The sequence below is a fragment of the Lotus japonicus genome, chromosome 2 (assembly GCF_012489685.1).
Source record: "Lotus japonicus ecotype B-129 chromosome 2, LjGifu_v1.2".
NCBI lineage: Eukaryota > Viridiplantae > Streptophyta > Magnoliopsida > Fabales > Fabaceae > Lotus > Lotus japonicus.
In genome coordinates this window covers 10,997,539-11,015,962 of record NC_080042.1, presented here as the reverse complement: position 1 = coordinate 11,015,962, position 18,424 = coordinate 10,997,539, and the positions used below count along the sequence as shown (strand labels likewise).

The 18,424-nt window shown below is 37.6% G+C and overlaps 2 protein-coding genes, 2 non-coding genes and 1 pseudogene across 4 annotated transcripts; 3 read left to right on the top strand and 2 right to left on the bottom strand.

Moving 5' to 3' along the window:
• The first annotated feature begins 1,796 nt into the window (after window positions 1-1,796).
• LOC130736043 (uncharacterized) lies at window positions 1,797-7,028 on the top strand. Its single transcript, XM_057587899.1, has 4 exons — window positions 1,797-3,172; window positions 3,383-3,456; window positions 4,342-5,960; window positions 6,441-7,028. Exons 1-4 carry the CDS (start codon window positions 1,797-1,799, stop codon window positions 7,026-7,028), a joined length of 3,657 nt encoding a protein of 1,218 aa, XP_057443882.1.
• LOC130741595 (small nucleolar RNA R71) lies at window positions 2,286-2,392 on the bottom strand. Its single transcript, XR_009020484.1, has one exon. It is a non-coding gene; the product is annotated as a small nucleolar RNA R71 (small nucleolar RNA).
• A 3,655-nt stretch (window positions 7,029-10,683) lies between the features above and the next one.
• Window positions 10,684-15,915, top strand: LOC130736042 (uncharacterized; annotated as a pseudogene).
• On the bottom strand, window positions 11,173-11,279 carry LOC130741593 (small nucleolar RNA R71). Its single transcript, XR_009020483.1, has one exon. It is a non-coding gene; the product is annotated as a small nucleolar RNA R71 (small nucleolar RNA).
• Window positions 15,916-17,015: 1,100 nt separating the features above from the next.
• On the top strand, window positions 17,016-17,405 carry LOC130736040 (uncharacterized). The gene has a single exon (XM_057587898.1). The coding sequence runs from the start codon at window positions 17,016-17,018 to the stop codon at window positions 17,403-17,405; it is 390 nt and encodes a 129-aa protein (XP_057443881.1).
• The last annotated feature ends 1,019 nt before the right edge of the window (window positions 17,406-18,424 follow it).

Below are 18,424 nucleotides of genomic sequence, written 5' to 3'. Positions count from 1 at the left end.
CGCCTAGGACAAAAACCTTAGGAAAAGATTAATTTCACCCTTGGAACACTGTAGGAATAGATTCCGAAAATCTTCAAGAGGAATATAAGAATTTCTCTTATTCCTTTCTATAACAAGCGTTTCGATACGAAACCCTGAAATGTACTGATGACCCGAGATTTAAGGTTATTTTCCTAGTTTATTTGCATGCATTTTAATATATTATCTAAGATATTTTAGTCATTTCAGGTCACTCCATGATTGTTTCACGCATTTTACTATTTTTATGTGGTTTTTAGTATTTTTATATATTTTTATGGTTTTTATTTAGATTTTTTAGGATTTAAGTTATTTTATTTTTAGGATATGTTTTATTTTGAATTATTATCTTTTTAGTATTTTATTTTGATTTATTTTGTTATTTTTTATTTAGGATTTTCGGAATAAAAGGAAAAGAGAAAATCAGGAAAAAAGGCTCTGATCCGGTGGTGATAGTCCACGGAGCTACAGTGCACGTGCTGAAGTGGACGGCTGCGGATTCTCTTTCCAACACGTGGCTCCATCCTTCTGAGGGTCCACCGTAAGACGGTGGTGCGAGAAGCACTGGAATCCGCCCCTTTAACCTCCGTCCAATGGTAACGCGACACGTCGCAGGTGTTGACAAAAGCATTATCAGCCAGAGAGAGAGAAGGTCACGTGATACATTAAAAAAAGGGAAAAATCAAGACGTGATGCAAAAACCAGCGTGATTGGCAGCTAATATATATAAGGGATATATTGCAATGAGTATGAAACGGAACTTTTTGGGTATTGAGAGCAGCAGCCGTTCTTGAGTTTTTTTTTTCCTTGGAGTTAACCCTAGCACCACTTTGAGCTTTTTGAAGAACTCTTTTTATTTCAATAATTTATTTGATCATGGAAGCCATGCTTGGCTAAACATCCGTAGGTACTTGGGGTGTTCGGTTTGATTCTCTTGACCTTATGTTTTGATTTACTTTTTGATTCATGAATCCTATTTTTATTTATGAATTTCTCATCTTTTATCTATGAATCTTTATGCATGAAGATTAACTTTGCTATTTTGTATGCGATTGAGAAATCGGTAGAAAATAGGGATCCGATGAGGAATTTATTAGGAACTCCTACGCCTTAGAGATAAGGGTAACTTCTAATTGTGTTGGCTAGTAACTAAGTGTTTTAATTCTCCAATTGAATTCGTCTAGGAACTAAGAGATTAATGTTAGCAGTTTAATTGGAAGTTCTGCGTAGTTAAGAGATTATCACGTAGAAACTTAGGCAAGCACCATAAATAAGTTAGATAATTCATGAGTTAATTAGTCTATTAAGAACATAAGTGAAATTGATGAAATCCTACCCCAGGTACTTCCCCTTTTGATTGCTTTCAATACTGCGTACTTGCTTTTCACTGAATTCTTCAACTTTCAATTAAGTTCGTTTTCAACAACAATTATTTACCCCCAAAACCTTTTTACTACTCTTTTTTAGTTATTTAATAGGTGAAATTGATTTGGACAACCGCAATCCTTGAGTTCGATATTTTAATACTACTTAATAAATAGGTACACTTGCCTAGGAGTTATCAAGTTTTTGGCGCCGTTGCCGGGGATTGCGCTTTAGTCTAGAATAATAGAACCTATTTCAAGTTTTTTGCTTTTATTGTGCTGGTGTTACTAACATTTGTTTGCTAGTGTATGTGAGGTACCGTTGATCGTAATTCCCTTCTTTTTGATCCTGAGATCGAGAAGACTGCTCGGAAGAATCGAGCTCAACAGAGAAAGCAAAAACAAGCAAAAACAATGGCTGAGACACCAGAACAGATTGAGGCGAGGATTCGAGCTGAATTTGAAGGGCGATATGATGCAGATTATGAAGCCCGGAGAATTCAGCGAGACAGAGAGTTAGAAGAACAGAATGCCAGGAGATCCATTAGAGAGATAACTACCCCTGCCATAAGCTTTGAATTTGAGGGAAGTATTGTTCCACCTACTGATGTTCCAGAAAATTTCCAAGTGCCAACTCACTTCATGCACCTAGTGAGCCAACACCAATTTGGAGGGAGTATACTCGAAGATTCATATGCTCATATGGCTACATTCACAGAGCAATGCACCCCATTGAAGAAACAGGGAATCACTCTAGACACAGTAAGGTTGATGTTGTTTCCCTTTTCCTTAAGGGATTCTGCTGCAACTTGGTTGAGGTATCAACCTCCACACAGTATTGTATCATGGGATGACCTAGCCAAGAAATTTACGTCAAAGTTTTTTCCAGCAACCCGCACGAGGAAGTTAAAGCAAGAGATCAACTCCTTTCTTCAGATGGATCAAGAGAACTTATATGAGGCATGGGAACGGTTCAATGAGCTTCTAAGGAAATGCCCAAGCCATAATATTTCTCTTACTGATCAGGTAGTAATTTTTTATACTGCATTGAATGACTATACCAGAGACAAATTAGATACTACAGCTCCAGGTGGAGCTTTTGATGTGTTGCCCACTAGTGAAGCCTTAGAGATAATTAATAATCTGGCAGCCAGAGCTATGCATTCCAACAACGACAGGCAGAACAGAAAAAGTGTTCAAGAAGTAGAGACATATGATGCCGTTCTAGCCTCAAATAAGAAGTTGTCTCAGAAAATGGATGTCATAGTGAAGCGTTTGGATGACTGTCATGTGGGCAATGATGATGCAAAATTTGATGAGGAGGTAAAAATACTTACTAACCCCCCAAATAATCCATATTCCAATACTTATAATGCAGGATGGAGGAATCACCCCAACTTCTCTTGGGGAGGGAAAAATAAGTCAACTCAATCAGGCGATCCAAGACAATATTCCAACCAGCGGGGTCATTATCAGGAACAAAGGCAGCCACCTCAACAAGATGAAGGAGCTGGAAACAAGAACTTGGAAGATATTATGGGGGAATTAGCTCAAATTACCAAGAGTTTCATCAATGAATCTCGCAATAATTTCAAGAACCAAGAGGCTTCAATCAAAAATTTGGAGAACCAGGTTGGTCAAATCTCAAAACAACTCGTTAAAAGACCTCCAGGTATGTTTCCTAGCAACACTGTGCCAAACCCCAAGGAAAATATTTCTGTTGTTACTCTAAGAAGTGGGAAAGTGATGCATGAAATTGAAAAGAAAAAAGATAGTGAAGAGAATAAGAGTGAGGCTAGAAATAAAAGTGAATCTGAAATGATAAGTAAGGAAAAAGAACAGAGTGAAGATAGGTTAGTGAATGAGAATAAAGAAAATAAAAAAATTTCTGCTAGTTGTGGAAAAATCCATTTCCCCAATGCTTTAGTAAAAAACAATTTGGAAAAACAATTTTCAAAATTTTTAGAAGTTTTTAAGAAGCTTCAAATTTACATTCCTTTTTCTGAAGCATTGGAGCAAATGTCCACTTATGCTAAATTCATGAAAGACATTTTGTCAAGGAGAAGAAAACTAAGTGAGGAGAGTGAAACTATAATGTTAACTGAGGAATGCAGTGCTATTCTACAAAAGAAGCTCCCTCCTAAACTGAAAGATCCTGGTAGCTTCACAATATTTGTTGACATAGAAGGTCTAGCCGTAGGAAGAGCCTTGTGTGATTTAGGAGCTAGCATTAATTTGATGCATTTGACCATGTTTGAACGATTAGATATAGGAGAAGTCACCCCTACTATGATCTCGCTCCAGTTAGCTGATAGGTCACTTAAGACACCTTATGGAATAGTAGAGGATGTGCTAGTACGAGTTGATAAATTTGTTTTTCCTGTGGACTTTGTGGTGTTAGATATGGAAGAAGACACTAAGGTCCCTCTCATTTTGGGTAGACCATTCCTAGCTACTGGAAGGGCGTTAATAGATGTAGAATTGGGAACCATGGACCTTAGGGTAGCTGATGAGAGAGTGACATTTTCTGTGTGGAAAAATATGAAACACCCAAACAAAGAAGATGATGTGTTTAGAGTTGAGGTAGTAGATGAGTTTGTGTGTAAGGAATTTATGAGAATATCTATGAAGGATCCTTATGAAGCGGTGATAATGGAAGGTCTAGAGTTAGACGACTTAGAATTGAATGATGAAGTAGTGAGTGTTGTTGTTAACCAATTAGAGTCTTTTCCTTACCAAAGGAGAATTTGGAAAGAAGAATTAACAAGGGATGATGAAACTCCTGCTAAGAAAGAGAAAACTGAATTGAAACCATTACCTTCCACCCTCAAATATGCTTATCTTGAAGAGGGTGAAACAAAACCAGTTATTATAAACAAGTCTTTATCTCTTCTTGAGGAAGAGAAACTCCTAAGAGTTTTGAGAGAACATAAATCTGCTTTAGGTTGGACCATTGAAGACATTAAGGGCATAAGCCCCACAATTTGCATGCATAAAATTTTAATGGAAAATGAATATAAGCCTATGGTTCAACCTCAAAGGGGACTTAATCCAACTATGAAAGAAGTTGTGAGAAAGGAAGTAATTAAATTACTTGATGCGGGTATCATCTACCCGATTTCTGATAGTGAATGGGTTAGCCCTGTTCAAGTGGTTCCCAAGAAAGGGGGAATCACTGTTGTTCCGAATGAGAACAACGAATTGATCCCAACTAGACAAGTTACGGGATGGAGAGTTTGTATAGATTACCGGCGGCTTAACTCTGCCACCCGGAAAGATCACTTCCCTCTTCCCTTTATTGATCAAATGCTTGAAAAGTTAGCTGGACATATATATTATTGTTTTCTAGATGCTTATTCTGGATATAATCAAATTGTTGTTGCACCTGAAGATCAAGAGAAAACTGCTTTTACTTGTCCCTACGGGGTGTTTGCTTATAGGAGAATGCCCTTTGAGCTTTGCAATGCTCCTGCAACTTTTCAACGATGTATGTTTGCTATTTTCTCTGGTCTTATTGAACACTGTATTGAAATATTTATGGATGATTTTTCTGTGTTTGGTCCTACTTTTGATGAATGCTTGCATAATCTTACTCTTGTATTGGAACGATGCCAAGAAACAAACTTAGTTTTAAACTGGGAAAAATGCCATTTTATGGTTAGAGATGAGATTGTTCTTGGTCACCGTGTCTCTGAAAAGGGGATAGAAGTAGATAGAGCAAAAGTTGAAGTGATTGATAAACTCCCTCCCCCTTCTAATGTGAAAAATGTTAGAAGTTTTTTAGGTCATGCGGGTTTCTATAGACGATTCATTAAAGATTTTTCACAAATTGCTAAACCCATGACAAATTTGCTTGAGAAAGATGCTCCATTCCTGTTTGATGAACATTGTGTTAGTGCTTTTAATTTGATTAAACAAAGACTTATGACTGCTCCTGTGATAGTTGCACCTGATTGGTCTTTACCTTTTGAGATAATGTGTGATGCTAGTGATATAGCTGTAGGAGCTGTGTTGTGTCAAAAGAGAGAAAAAACATTGCATGCGGTTTATTATGCTAGTATGGTTTTAAATGAAGCACAGAGAAATTATTCAACTACTGAGAAAGAATTACTAGCTGTAGTTTTTGCCTGTGAGAAGTTTAGATCATATGTGGTAGGATCCAAGGTTATTGTGCATACTGACCATTCTGCTTTGAAGCATTTATTTTCTAAACAGGATTCCAAGCCCAGGTTGATCAGATGGATCTTGCTTCTTCAAGAGTTTGATCTGGAGATCAAAGACAAGAAGGGGAAGGACAACGGAGTTGCTGACCATCTATCCAGAATTGAAGGCGAAGAATCTTCCGAAACTCCTATTTCTGAGGAGTTCCCAGATGAGAAACTCTTTTCCCTTTCTTCTACTTTGCCATGGTATTCAAATTTTGCTAATTATAAGGTTGGTGGTGTGTTACCCCAAGAGATGAATTGGCAACAAAAGAAGAAATTTTTGCATGATGTGAAATTTTATTTGTGGGATGAACCTTTTTTATATAAACTTTGTTCAGATGGTGTGATTAGGAAGTGTGTGCCTGAAGAAGAAGTAGAAAACATACTGTGGCATTGTCATGGTTCTGATTATGGAGGTCATTTTAGTGGTGAAAGGACAGCTGCGAAAGTCCTACAAAGTGGTTTTTATTGGCCCTCACTATTTAAGGATAGTCGCTCATTTGTTGAGAGATGTGATCGCTGTCAATGAACTGGTAACATATCTAGGAAGAATGAGATGCCCCTAAATAATATTTTAGAAGTTGAAATTTTTTACGTATGGGGCATTGATTTCATGAGACCTTTCCCACCTTCATATGGATGTCAGTATATTTTAGTAGCTGTTGATTATGTTTCAAAATGGGTTGAAGCATCAGCCCTCTCAACAAATGATGCTAAAGTAGTGATTGCTTTCTTAAAGAAGAATATTTTTTCAAGGTTCGGAATTCCTAGGGCGATTATTAGTGATGGTGGTACGCATTTTTGCAATAGAGCTTTTGATTCTCTTGTAGAGAAATATGGAGTTAATCATAAGGTAGCTACCCCCTATCATCCTCAAACTAGTGGACAGGTAGAGATATCTAATAGGGAGTTGAAGCGTATTTTAGAAAAAGTGGTAGGTACGTCTAGGAAGGACTGGTCCAAGAAATTAGATGATACTTTATGGGCTTACCGTGCTGCATTTAAAACTCCTATTGGCATGTCCCCTTACCAACTTGTTTATGGAAAATCTTGTCATTTACCTGTAGAGTTAGAGCATAAAGCTTATTGGGCTACGAAATTTCTAAACTTTGATACTAAGGATGCTAGTGAGAAAAGACTTTTACAATTGAATGAATTAGATGAGTTTAGAATTCAGGCTTACCAAAGTGCTAGTATTTACAAAGAGCGAACAAAGAAATGGCATGATAGAAAAATTGTCCAAAGAGAGTTTGTCCCAGGGCAGCAAGTTCTGCTCTATAATTCTAGGTTGAGATTATTCCCTGGGAAGCTCAGGTCCAAATGGTCAGGACCTTTTACTATTAAGAAAGTCTTTCCTCATGGTGCTATTGAGATCGAGGAACCAAAGTCTAAGGAGTCTTTCACTGTTAATGGACAAAGGTTGAAGCTATACCATGGTTGAGAAATTACTCGCGGGAAAACTTCCCTGAATTTGTCCCCTTCGCAATAATCATGGAGGGAAGTCTAGCAAAGACTATAAAATTGCGCTTCTTGGAAGACAACCCAAGTGATAGTTTTAATTTTATTTCTTTAGTTTTAATTCCTATTTCGTTTTGGTTTCTTAGGTTTAATTTTTTTATACTGCTTTTGTTTTCTTATTGTTAATGTTAGTATAAAAAAAGAAGGAAGAAGAAGAAGAAGAAGAAGAAGAAGAAGAAGAAGAAGAAGAAGAAGAAGAAGAAGAAGAAGAAGAAGAAGAAGAAGAAGAAGAAGAAGAAGGAAGAAGAAGAAGAAGAAGAAGAAGAAGAAGAAGAAGAAGAAGAAGAAGAAGAAGAAGAAGAAGAAATACTACTAGTCACGGACATTGGAAATTGCAGCACGAAAACGATGCTATTTCAAGGCAATTTCCAGGCTATAGCATGAGCTAAGGGTGGGCTTGAAGAAGAAGAAGAAGAAGAAGAAGAAGAAGAAGAAAAAGAAGAAGAAGAAATACTGCTAGTCACGGACATTGGAAATTGCAGCACGAAAACGATGCTATTTCAAGGCAATTTCCAGGCTATAGCATGAGCTAAGGGTGGGCTTGAATTTCCAGCACTAATTTGGCGCGGTTCCTTTGAAAGGTTGGTGCTATAGCCATTTATAATAATAAAAGATTTGGTTTTTATCTAAAACTTATCTCATTTATAAAAAAAAAATTAAAAACAATCTCTTTCCCTTTTGTTTTATTAGTCACGTATTCGTCTTCTCTATTTCCTTTTCTCATTCACGTCGTTTTATTCTTCTTTCCCTTCTCTTCAATTTTCTGGAAAAAATATATATAAAAATTTCAGGAAAAATTAGAAAATTTTAAAAATATTATAAATTAAAAAAAAAGATTTTTCTTTTTAGTTTGAGTTTCTATTTTTTTTTTTTTGAGTCTTAGTGTTCTCATGAATTATTTGAGTTATGTTGTGGTGTTTTAATTTCTGTGCTCATTTTTGCAAGGATTAAGTGATTTTACAGGAATTAATCTGAGTTAGAGGGTCCAACTGACCATGTCCTGGTGCTTTCAAGTTTGCACCTAATCTGAGTACAGGGAGTTTTACTGAACCACTCATCTCTCATTTAATTTCATGATCATGCATTTAGCATTTAGTTATTTCGATTGCACACACTAGTATGCACATGCCTTGGATTCTTTGTATTCACACTTTTATGCTTGAATAATGCTTGTTGTTTTTAATATATGTTTTGGGTTTGATGCTAGTAGTTATAATAAAAAGTGTTTGATGCAAGAGTGTGAGTGAAACTTGTGGAACATAGGGAGAGTGAGGTGATAGAGACTTCAGTGAGTTTTGGGAAAGTGCAGCAAGGTTATTAAGATTCCAGGTTAGTGGGGATAATGCATAAAATATATAGTTTTCCTTTTAATCTTTATATTGAGTCTACACTCTTTTTGGTTGTGAGGTTAAAAATGGGGCACACATGTGAAAGTAAAGCTAAAGTGCTAAAAAAAAATGGGGTAAGGATGTGAGTAAGGGAATGGGAAGTATTTGCACCACTGAGCATACCCCCAATCATATTCTGACCTTGTTAAATAAAAGAAAATAATTTCTCCCTGAGTTGGTAATAACTGTGAAGGGTTGGGAAAAAAGCTAAATTGAAAAGGAAAGAACATGTGTGTGCTCATAATAAAATAAGACTGTTGGCCATCATTAGTGGATTCTCAATATGGGGTTGGGGAATTAGGAATAAAATGTGAAACCCCACATCTTGGTATTTTATATAATTCTTGTTTGCACTTACTAAAGGTTACTCAGTTTTTAAAGCTTAATTTTCTCCATGAACTATTTTGAGTACCTCATCCCATGTATCTTTGTGAAAATATGTATACTAGCATCTTGCTTTGAACTATTTTCTTGAGCTTGAGGACAAGCAACCTTAAGTTTTCGCTTGAGGACAAGCTGTCGTTGAGTATATGGGTGTGATGTGACCCGGGATTTAAGGTTATTTTCCTAGTTTATTTGCATGCATTTTAATATATTATCTAAGATATTTTAGTCATTTCAGGTCACTCCATGATTGTTTCACGCATTTTACTATTTTTATGTGGTTTTTAGTATTTTTATATATTTTTATGGTTTTTATTTAGATTTTTTAGGATTTAAGTTATTTTATTTTTAGGATATGTTTTATTTTGAATTATTATCTTTTTAGTATTTTATTTTGATTTATTTTGTTATTTTTTATTTAGGATTTTCGGAATAAAAGGAAAAGAGAAAATCAGGAAAAAAGGCTCTGATCCGGTGGTGATAGTCCACGGAGCTACAGTGCACGTGCTGAAGTGGACGGCTGCGGATTCTCTTTCCAACACGTGGCTCCATCCTTCTGAGGGTCCACCGTAAGACGGTGGTGCGAGAAGCACTGGAATCCGCCCCTTTAACCTCCGTCCAATGGTAACGCGACACGTCGCAGGTGTTGACAAAAGCATTATCAGCCAGAGAGAGAGAAGGTCACGTGATACATTAAAAAAAGGGAAAAATCAAGACGTGATGCAAAAACCAGCGTGATTGGCAGCTAATATATATAAGGGATATATTGCAATGAGTATGAAACGGAACTTTTTGGGTATTGAGAGCAGCAGCCGTTCTTGAGTTTTTTTTTTCCTTGGAGTTAACCCTAGCACCACTTTGAGCTTTTTGAAGAACTCTTTTTATTTCAATAATTTATTTGATCATGGAAGCCATGCTTGGCTAAACATCCGTAGGTACTTGGGGTGTTCGGTTTGATTCTCTTGACCTTATGTTTTGATTTACTTTTTGATTCATGAATCCTATTTTTATTTATGAATTTCTCATCTTTTATCTATGAATCTTTATGCATGAAGATTAACTTTGCTATTTTGTATGCGATTGAGAAATCGGTAGAAAATAGGGATCCGATGAGGAATTTATTAGGAACTCCTACGCCTTAGAGATAAGGGTAACTTCTAATTGTGTTGGCTAGTAACTAAGTGTTTTAATTCTCCAATTGAATTCGTCTAGGAACTAAGAGATTAATGTTAGCAGTTTAATTGGAAGTTCTGCGTAGTTAAGAGATTATCACGTAGAAACTTAGGCAAGCACCATAAATAAGTTAGATAATTCATGAGTTAATTAGTCTATTAAGAACATAAGTGAAATTGATGAAATCCTACCCCAGGTACTTCCCCTTTTGATTGCTTTCAATACTGCGTACTTGCTTTTCACTGAATTCTTCAACTTTCAATTAAGTTCGTTTTCAACAACAATTATTTACCCCCAAAACCTTTTTACTACTCTTTTTTAGTTATTTAATAGGTGAAATTGATTTGGACAACCGCAATCCTTGAGTTCGATATTTTAATACTACTTAATAAATAGGTACACTTGCCTAGGAGTTATCAAGTTTTTGGCGCCGTTGCCGGGGATTGCGCTTTAGTCTAGAATAATAGAACCTATTTCAAGTTTTTTGCTTTTATTGTGCTGGTGTTACTAACATTTGTTTGCTAGTGTATGTGAGGTACCGTTGATCGTAATTCCCTTCTTTTTGATCCTGAGATCGAGAAGACTGCTCGGAAGAATCGAGCTCAACAGAGAAAGCAAAAACAAGCAAAAACAATGGCTGAGACACCAGAACAGATTGAGGCGAGGATTCGAGCTGAATTTGAAGGGCGATATGATGCAGATTATGAAGCCCGGAGAATTCAGCGAGACAGAGAGTTAGAAGAACAGAATGCCAGGAGATCCATTAGAGAGATAACTACCCCTGCCATAAGCTTTGAATTTGAGGGAAGTATTGTTCCACCTACTGATGTTCCAGAAAATTTCCAAGTGCCAACTCACTTCATGCACCTAGTGAGCCAACACCAATTTGGAGGGAGTATACTCGAAGATTCATATGCTCATATGGCTACATTCACAGAGCAATGCACCCCATTGAAGAAACAGGGAATCACTCTAGACACAGTAAGGTTGATGTTGTTTCCCTTTTCCTTAAGGGATTCTGCTGCAACTTGGTTGAGGTATCAACCTCCACACAGTATTGTATCATGGGATGACCTAGCCAAGAAATTTACGTCAAAGTTTTTTCCAGCAACCCGCACGAGGAAGTTAAAGCAAGAGATCAACTCCTTTCTTCAGATGGATCAAGAGAACTTATATGAGGCATGGGAACGGTTCAATGAGCTTCTAAGGAAATGCCCAAGCCATAATATTTCTCTTACTGATCAGGTAGTAATTTTTTATACTGCATTGAATGACTATACCAGAGACAAATTAGATACTACAGCTCCAGGTGGAGCTTTTGATGTGTTGCCCACTAGTGAAGCCTTAGAGATAATTAATAATCTGGCAGCCAGAGCTATGCATTCCAACAACGACAGGCAGAACAGAAAAAGTGTTCAAGAAGTAGAGACATATGATGCCGTTCTAGCCTCAAATAAGAAGTTGTCTCAGAAAATGGATGTCATAGTGAAGCGTTTGGATGACTGTCATGTGGGCAATGATGATGCAAAATTTGATGAGGAGGTAAAAATACTTACTAACCCCCCAAATAATCCATATTCCAATACTTATAATGCAGGATGGAGGAATCACCCCAACTTCTCTTGGGGAGGGAAAAATAAGTCAACTCAATCAGGCGATCCAAGACAATATTCCAACCAGCGGGGTCATTATCAGGAACAAAGGCAGCCACCTCAACAAGATGAAGGAGCTGGAAACAAGAACTTGGAAGATATTATGGGGGAATTAGCTCAAATTACCAAGAGTTTCATCAATGAATCTCGCAATAATTTCAAGAACCAAGAGGCTTCAATCAAAAATTTGGAGAACCAGGTTGGTCAAATCTCAAAACAACTCGTTGAAAGACCTCCAGGTATGTTTCCTAGCAACACTGTGCCAAACCCCAAGGAAAATATTTCTGTTGTTACTCTAAGAAGTGGGAAAGTGATGCATGAAATTGAAAAGAAAAAAGATAGTGAAGAGAATAAGAGTGAGGCTAGAAATAAAAGTGAATCTGAAATGATAAGTAAGGAAAAAGAACAGAGTGAAGATAGGTTAGTGAATGAGAATAAAGAAAATAAAAAAATTTCTGCTAGTTGTGGAAAAATCCATTTCCCCAATGCTTTAGTAAAAAACAATTTGGAAAAACAATTTTCAAAATTTTTAGAAGTTTTTAAGAAGCTTCAAATTAACATTCCTTTTTCTGAAGCATTGGAGCAAATGTCCACTTATGCTAAATTCATGAAAGACATTTTGTCAAGGAGAAGAAAACTAAGTGAGGAGAGTGAAACTATAATGTTAACTGAGGAATGCAGTGCTATTCTACAAAAGAAGCTCCCTCCTAAACTGAAAGATCCTGGTAGCTTCACAATATTTGTTGACATAGAAGGTCTAGCCGTAGGAAGAGCCTTGTGTGATTTAGGAGCTAGCATTAATTTGATGCATTTGACCATGTTTGAACGATTAGATATAGGAGAAGTCACCCCTACTATGATCTCGCTCCAGTTAGCTGATAGGTCACTTAAGACACCTTATGGAATAGTAGAGGATGTGCTAGTACGAGTTGATAAATTTGTTTTTCCTGTGGACTTTGTGGTGTTAGATATGGAAGAAGACACTAGGGTCCCTCTCATTTTGGGTAGACCATTCCTAGCTACTGGAAGGGCGTTAATAGATGTAGAATTGGGAACCATGGACCTTAGGGTAGCTGATGAGAGAGTGACATTTTCTGTGTGGAAAAATATGAAACACCCAAACAAAGAAGATGATGTGTTTAGAGTTGAGGTAGTAGATGAGTTTGTGTGTAAGGAATTTATGAGAATATCTATGAAGGATCCTTATGAAGCGGTGATAATGGAAGGTCTAGAGTTAGACGACTTAGAATTGAATGATGAAGTAGTGAGTGTTGTTGTTAACCAATTAGAGTCTTTTCCTTACCAAAGGAGAATTTGGAAAGAAGAATTAACAAGGGATGATGAAACTCCTGCTAAGAAAGAGAAAACTGAATTGAAACCATTACCTTCCACCCTCAAATATGCTTATCTTGAAGAGGGTGAAACAAAACCAGTTATTATAAACAAGTCTTTATCTCTTCTTGAGGAAGAGAAACTCCTAAGAGTTTTGAGAGAACATAAATCTGCTTTAGGTTGGACCATTGAAGACATTAAGGGCATAAGCCCCACAATTTGCATGCATAAAATTTTAATGGAAAATGAATATAAGCCTGTGGTTCAACCTCAAAGGGGACTTAATCCAACTATGAAAGAAGTTGTGAGAAAGGAAGTAATTAAATTACTTGATGCGGGTATCATCTACCCGATTTCTGATAGTGAATGGGTTAGCCCTGTTCAAGTGGTTCCCAAGAAAGGGGGAATCACTGTTGTTCCGAATGAGAACAACGAATTGATCCCAACTAGACAAGTTACGGGATGGAGAGTTTGTATAGATTACCGGCGGCTTAACTCTGCCACCCGGAAAGATCACTTCCCTCTTCCCTTTATTGATCAAATGCTTGAAAAGTTAGCTGGACATATATATTATTGTTTTCTAGATGCTTATTCTGGATATAATCAAATTGTTGTTGCACCTGAAGATCAAGAGAAAACTGCTTTTACTTGTCCCTACGGGGTGTTTGCTTATAGGAGATTGCCCTTTGAGCTTTGCAATGCTCCTGCAACTTTTCAACGATGTATGTTTGCTATTTTCTCTGGTCTTATTGAACACTGTATTGAAATATTTATGGATGATTTTTCTGTGTTTGGTCCTACTTTTGATGAATGCTTGCATAATCTTACTCTTGTATTGGAACGATGCCAAGAAACAAACTTAGTTTTAAACTGGGAAAAATGCCATTTTATGGTTAGAGATGAGATTGTTCTTGGTCACCGTGTCTCTGAAAAGGGGATAGAAGTAGATAGAGCAAAAGTTGAAGTGATTGATAAACTCCCTCCCCCTTCTAATGTGAAAAATGTTAGAAGTTTTTTAGGTCATGCGGGTTTCTATAGACGATTCATTAAAGATTTTTCACAAATTGCTAAACCCATGACAAATTTGCTTGAGAAAGATGCTCCATTCCTGTTTGATGAACATTGTGTTAGTGCTTTTAATTTGATTAAACAAATACTTATGACTGCTCCTGTGATAGTTGCACCTGATTGGTCTTTACCTTTTGAGATAATGTGTGATGCTAGTGATATAGCTGTAGGAGCTGTGTTGTGTCAAAAGAGAGAAAAAACATTGCATGCGGTTTATTATGCTAGTAAGGTTTTAAATGAAGCACAGAGAAATTATTCAACTACTGAGAAAGAATTACTAGCTGTAGTTTTTGCCTGTGAGAAGTTTAGATCATATGTGGTAGGATCCAAGGTTATTGTGCATACTGACCATTCTGCTTTGAAGCATTTATTTTCTAAACAGGATTCCAAGCCCAGGTTGATCAGATGGATCTTGCTTCTTCAAGAGTTTGATCTGGAGATCAAAGACAAGAAGGGGAAGGACAACGGAGTTGCTGACCATCTATCCAGAATTGAAGGCGAAGAATCTTCCGAAACTCCTATTTCTGAGGAGTTCCCAGATGAGAAACTCTTTTCCCTTTCTTCTACTTTGCCATGGTATTCAAATTTTGCTAATTATAAGGTTGGTGGTGTGTTACCCCAAGAGATGAATTGGCAACAAAAGAAGAAATTTTTGCATGATGTGAAATTTTATTTGTGGGATGAACCTTTTTTATATAAACTTTGTTCAGATGGTGTGATTAGGAAGTGTGTGCCTGAAGAAGAAGTAGAAAACATATTGTGGCATTGTCATGGTTCTGATTATGGAGGTCATTTTAGTGGTGAAAGGACAGCTGCGAAAGTCCTACAAAGTGGTTTTTATTGGCCCTCACTATTTAAGGATAGTCGCTCATTTGTTGAGAGATGTGATCGCTGTCAATGAACTGGTAACATATCTAGGAAGAATGAGATGCCCCTAAATAATATTTTAGAAGTTGAAATTTTTTACGTATGGGGCATTGATTTCATGAGACCTTTCCCACCTTCATATGGATGTCAGTATATTTTAGTAGCTGTTGATTATGTTTCAAAATGGGTTGAAGCATCAGCCCTCTCAACAAATGATGCTAAAGTAGTGATTGCTTTCTTAAAGAAGAATATTTTTTCAAGGTTCGGAATTCCTAGGGCGATTATTAGTGATGGTGGTACGCATTTTTGCAATAGAGCTTTTGATTCTCTTGTAGAGAAATATGGAGTTAATCATAAGGTAGCTACCCCCTATCATCCTCAAACTAGTGGACAGGTAGAGATATCTAATAGGGAGTTGAAGCGTATTTTAGAAAAAGTGGTAGGTACGTCTAGGAAGGACTGGTCCAAGAAATTAGATGATACTTTATGGGCTTACCGTACTGCATTTAAAACTCCTATTGGCATGTCCCCTTACCAACTTGTTTATGGAAAATCTTGTCATTTACCTGTAGAGTTAGAGCATAAAGCTTATTGGGCTACGAAATTTCTAAACTTTGATACTAAGGATGCTAGTGAGAAAAGACTTTTACAATTGAATGAATTAGATGAGTTTAGAATTCAGGCTTACCAAAGTGCTAGTATTTACAAAGAGCGAACAAAGAAATGGCATGATAGAAAAATTGTCCAAAGAGAGTTTGTCCCAGGGCAGCAAGTTCTGCTCTATAATTCTAGGTTGAGATTATTCCCTGGGAAGCTCAGGTCCAAATGGTCAGGACCTTTTACTATTAAGAAAGTCTTTCCTCATGGTGCTATTGAGATCGAGGAACCAAAGTCTAAGGAGTCTTTCACTGTTAATGGACAAAGGTTGAAGCTATACCATGGTTGAGAAATTACTCGCGGGAAAACTTCCCTGAATTTGTCCCCTTCGCAATAATCATGGAGGGAAGTCTAGCAAAGACTATAAAATTGCGCTTCTTGGAAGACAACCCAAGTGATAGTTTTAATTTTATTTCTTTAGTTTTAATTCCTATTTCGTTTTGGTTTCTTAGGTTTAATTTTTTTATACTGCTTTTGTTTTCTTATTGTTAATGTTAGTATAAAAAAAAAGGAAGAAGAAGAAGAAGAAGAAGAAGAAGAAGAAGAAGAAGAAGAAGAAGAAGAAGAAGAAGAAGAAGAAGAAGAAGAAGAAGAAGAAATACTGCTAGTCACGGACATTGGAAATTGCAGCACGAAAACGATGCTATTTCAAGGCAATTTCCAGGCTATAGCATGAGCTAAGGGTGGGCTTGAAGAAGAAGAAGAAGAAGAAGAAGAAATACTGCTAGTCACGGACAAGTTGCAACTTCTTTTCGGGAGACTGCTAAGATCTTCACCTTTCTGCGTACGACTGCTGAGATGAAAGTGGATTATGCGACCTATCTGCTGACTGGTGAAGCTGAGTATTGGTGGCATGGGGCTAGGGCTATGATGGAGGCTGACAATCAAGCTATCACCTGGGAGTGTTTCCGTGGGGCTTTTCTGGACAAGTACTTTCCTAATAGTGCTAGAGCCGCTAAGGAGGCCCAATTTCTGAGACTCCGTCAAGGAGGCATGACCGTAGCTGAGTATGCTTCTAAGTTGGAGTCGTTGGCGAAACATTTCCGCTACTTTCGAGGACAGATAGATGAAGGCTATATGTGTGAGCGCTTCATCGATGGGCTGAGTTATGAGCTACAGAGGGCGGTGCAACCGCTAGGGCTGAACCGCTACCAAGTGCTGGTGGAGAAGACCAAGGGAATCGAGGCCATTGATAACGCAAGGGGCAAGTACCGAGGTCTAAACAAGTCTAACCAAGGAAGTGGAGGTCCGACAAGGACTAACCAAGGAAGAGACGACCAGGGCAAGCACTATCAGAAGAAGCCGTACCTCCGTTCTCAGGGTGAGGGAGCAGCTTCTGGGACTTTTTATCCCTCGGGCGGAAATGCATTTGCACTTGGAACCCCGTCGATGAACCGAGAGGATGTGACTTGCTTTAGGTGCAACAAAAAGGGGCATTTTGCTAATCGCTGTACTGAAGGTCCTCTGTTGTGCTGGAACTGCAACAAGCCAGGTCACATTGCCGTAGAGTGCAGGATTCCTAAAGTTGAGGTTGCCGCGAATGTTGCTGGGGCAAGAAGGCCTACTGCTGGTGGAAGGGTCTACTTCATCAGTGGAACTGAAGTTGATGAAGACGAGGGTCTAATCCGCGGTACCCGCGAGATCCCGGGTAATTCCCTTATCGTACTATTTGATTATGGTGCTACACATTCTGTTATAGACTTAGTTTGTGTGACGTGGTTAAAGCTAGATGTGACAGAATTACCGTTCGACCTGATAGTATCTATCCTTGTTTCATAAGGATGTAACAGTAGAAGGAATAGAAGTTAAGAGACGGATTCTGATGAGAGGTCGTATGAGTTTCAGGAGTAGGGTAGTATCTTTTGCAAGGAGGAGTTGTTAGATATTTGATAGATTAAGAGATGATCTTAGATTAGACGTGGTTACTTGATGAGATAGACTCATTGGCCTTACTAGTGAGTTTTTCTGAATTTTCATCCGCAAGATATTGAGCCTGATCAACTTAATATTGAGGGGGTGATATTTGGAATCACAGCTGGCGTGGACTATGATAGGAGGATTGATTGGATTGGAACGATGATTAGTCAAGTTGATAGATGGGTTTATGTTAAATGTTTGATTCTCCTTGCGGATAAGTTGTAGTTTTAAGAAATAGTCTTCCACTTGAGGAGTGTGGAGAGCGAAAGGATAATAGAGGTCCAAACTTATTAAAGGTGTAGTAGACTTTAAGTCTAAGAATTCTTGTCCTAAGTGGGTAAAACCTAGAGACTGTCAAACTTTGGGTAGGAAACTAAGGATTTGATTGGCATAGGAGTGACAAGGTTAAGGACGGAAAGTTCTAGCATTGGGTTGCAGATTGGAGGTTGTTATCTGTGGGAGAGTCACCAAGAACCTAAGGGTAAACGAGACGTTGAGGATAGCTTAGCAAATGTTATGTGAGGGAATGGCACTCCCGAGTTCCTCTGACACCAAGTTTCGAGGACGAAACTTTCTTTTTGGGGGGTAGTATTGTAAGACCCAAGTTTTTAGCTTAGAATAAATTAGTAAAATTTCTTATTCACGAATAATTTCGATGTAACATGAAGTAAGGAAACTGGATAAACGTTTATTAAATGGAATAAATGTATGGAGAAGATATTTCACGAGAAGGTTAAGGACAAGATTCGAATTGACGGAACTTATGACGCAAGTATTATTCGTTTACGCCCAGGACAAAAACCTTAGGAAAAGATTAATTTCACCCTTGGAACACTGTAGGAATAGATTCCGAAAATCTTCAAGAGGAATATAAGAATTTC

Coding starts and splice junctions, on each gene's coding strand:
- LOC130736043 (XM_057587899.1), top strand. CDS start 1,797: ATGGCTGAGACACCAGAACAGATTGAGGCGAGGATTCGAGCTGAATTT. Junction 3,457..4,341: donor GTCAAGGAGAAGAAAACTAA/GTGAGGAGAGTG, acceptor GGACCATTGAAG/ACATTAAGGGCATAAGCCCC. Junction 5,961..6,440: donor AGTGTGTGCCTGAAGAAGAA/GTAGAAAACATA, acceptor GTTAATCATAAG/GTAGCTACCCCCTATCATCC.
- LOC130736040 (XM_057587898.1), top strand. CDS start 17,016: ATGAACCGAGAGGATGTGACTTGCTTTAGGTGCAACAAAAAGGGGCAT.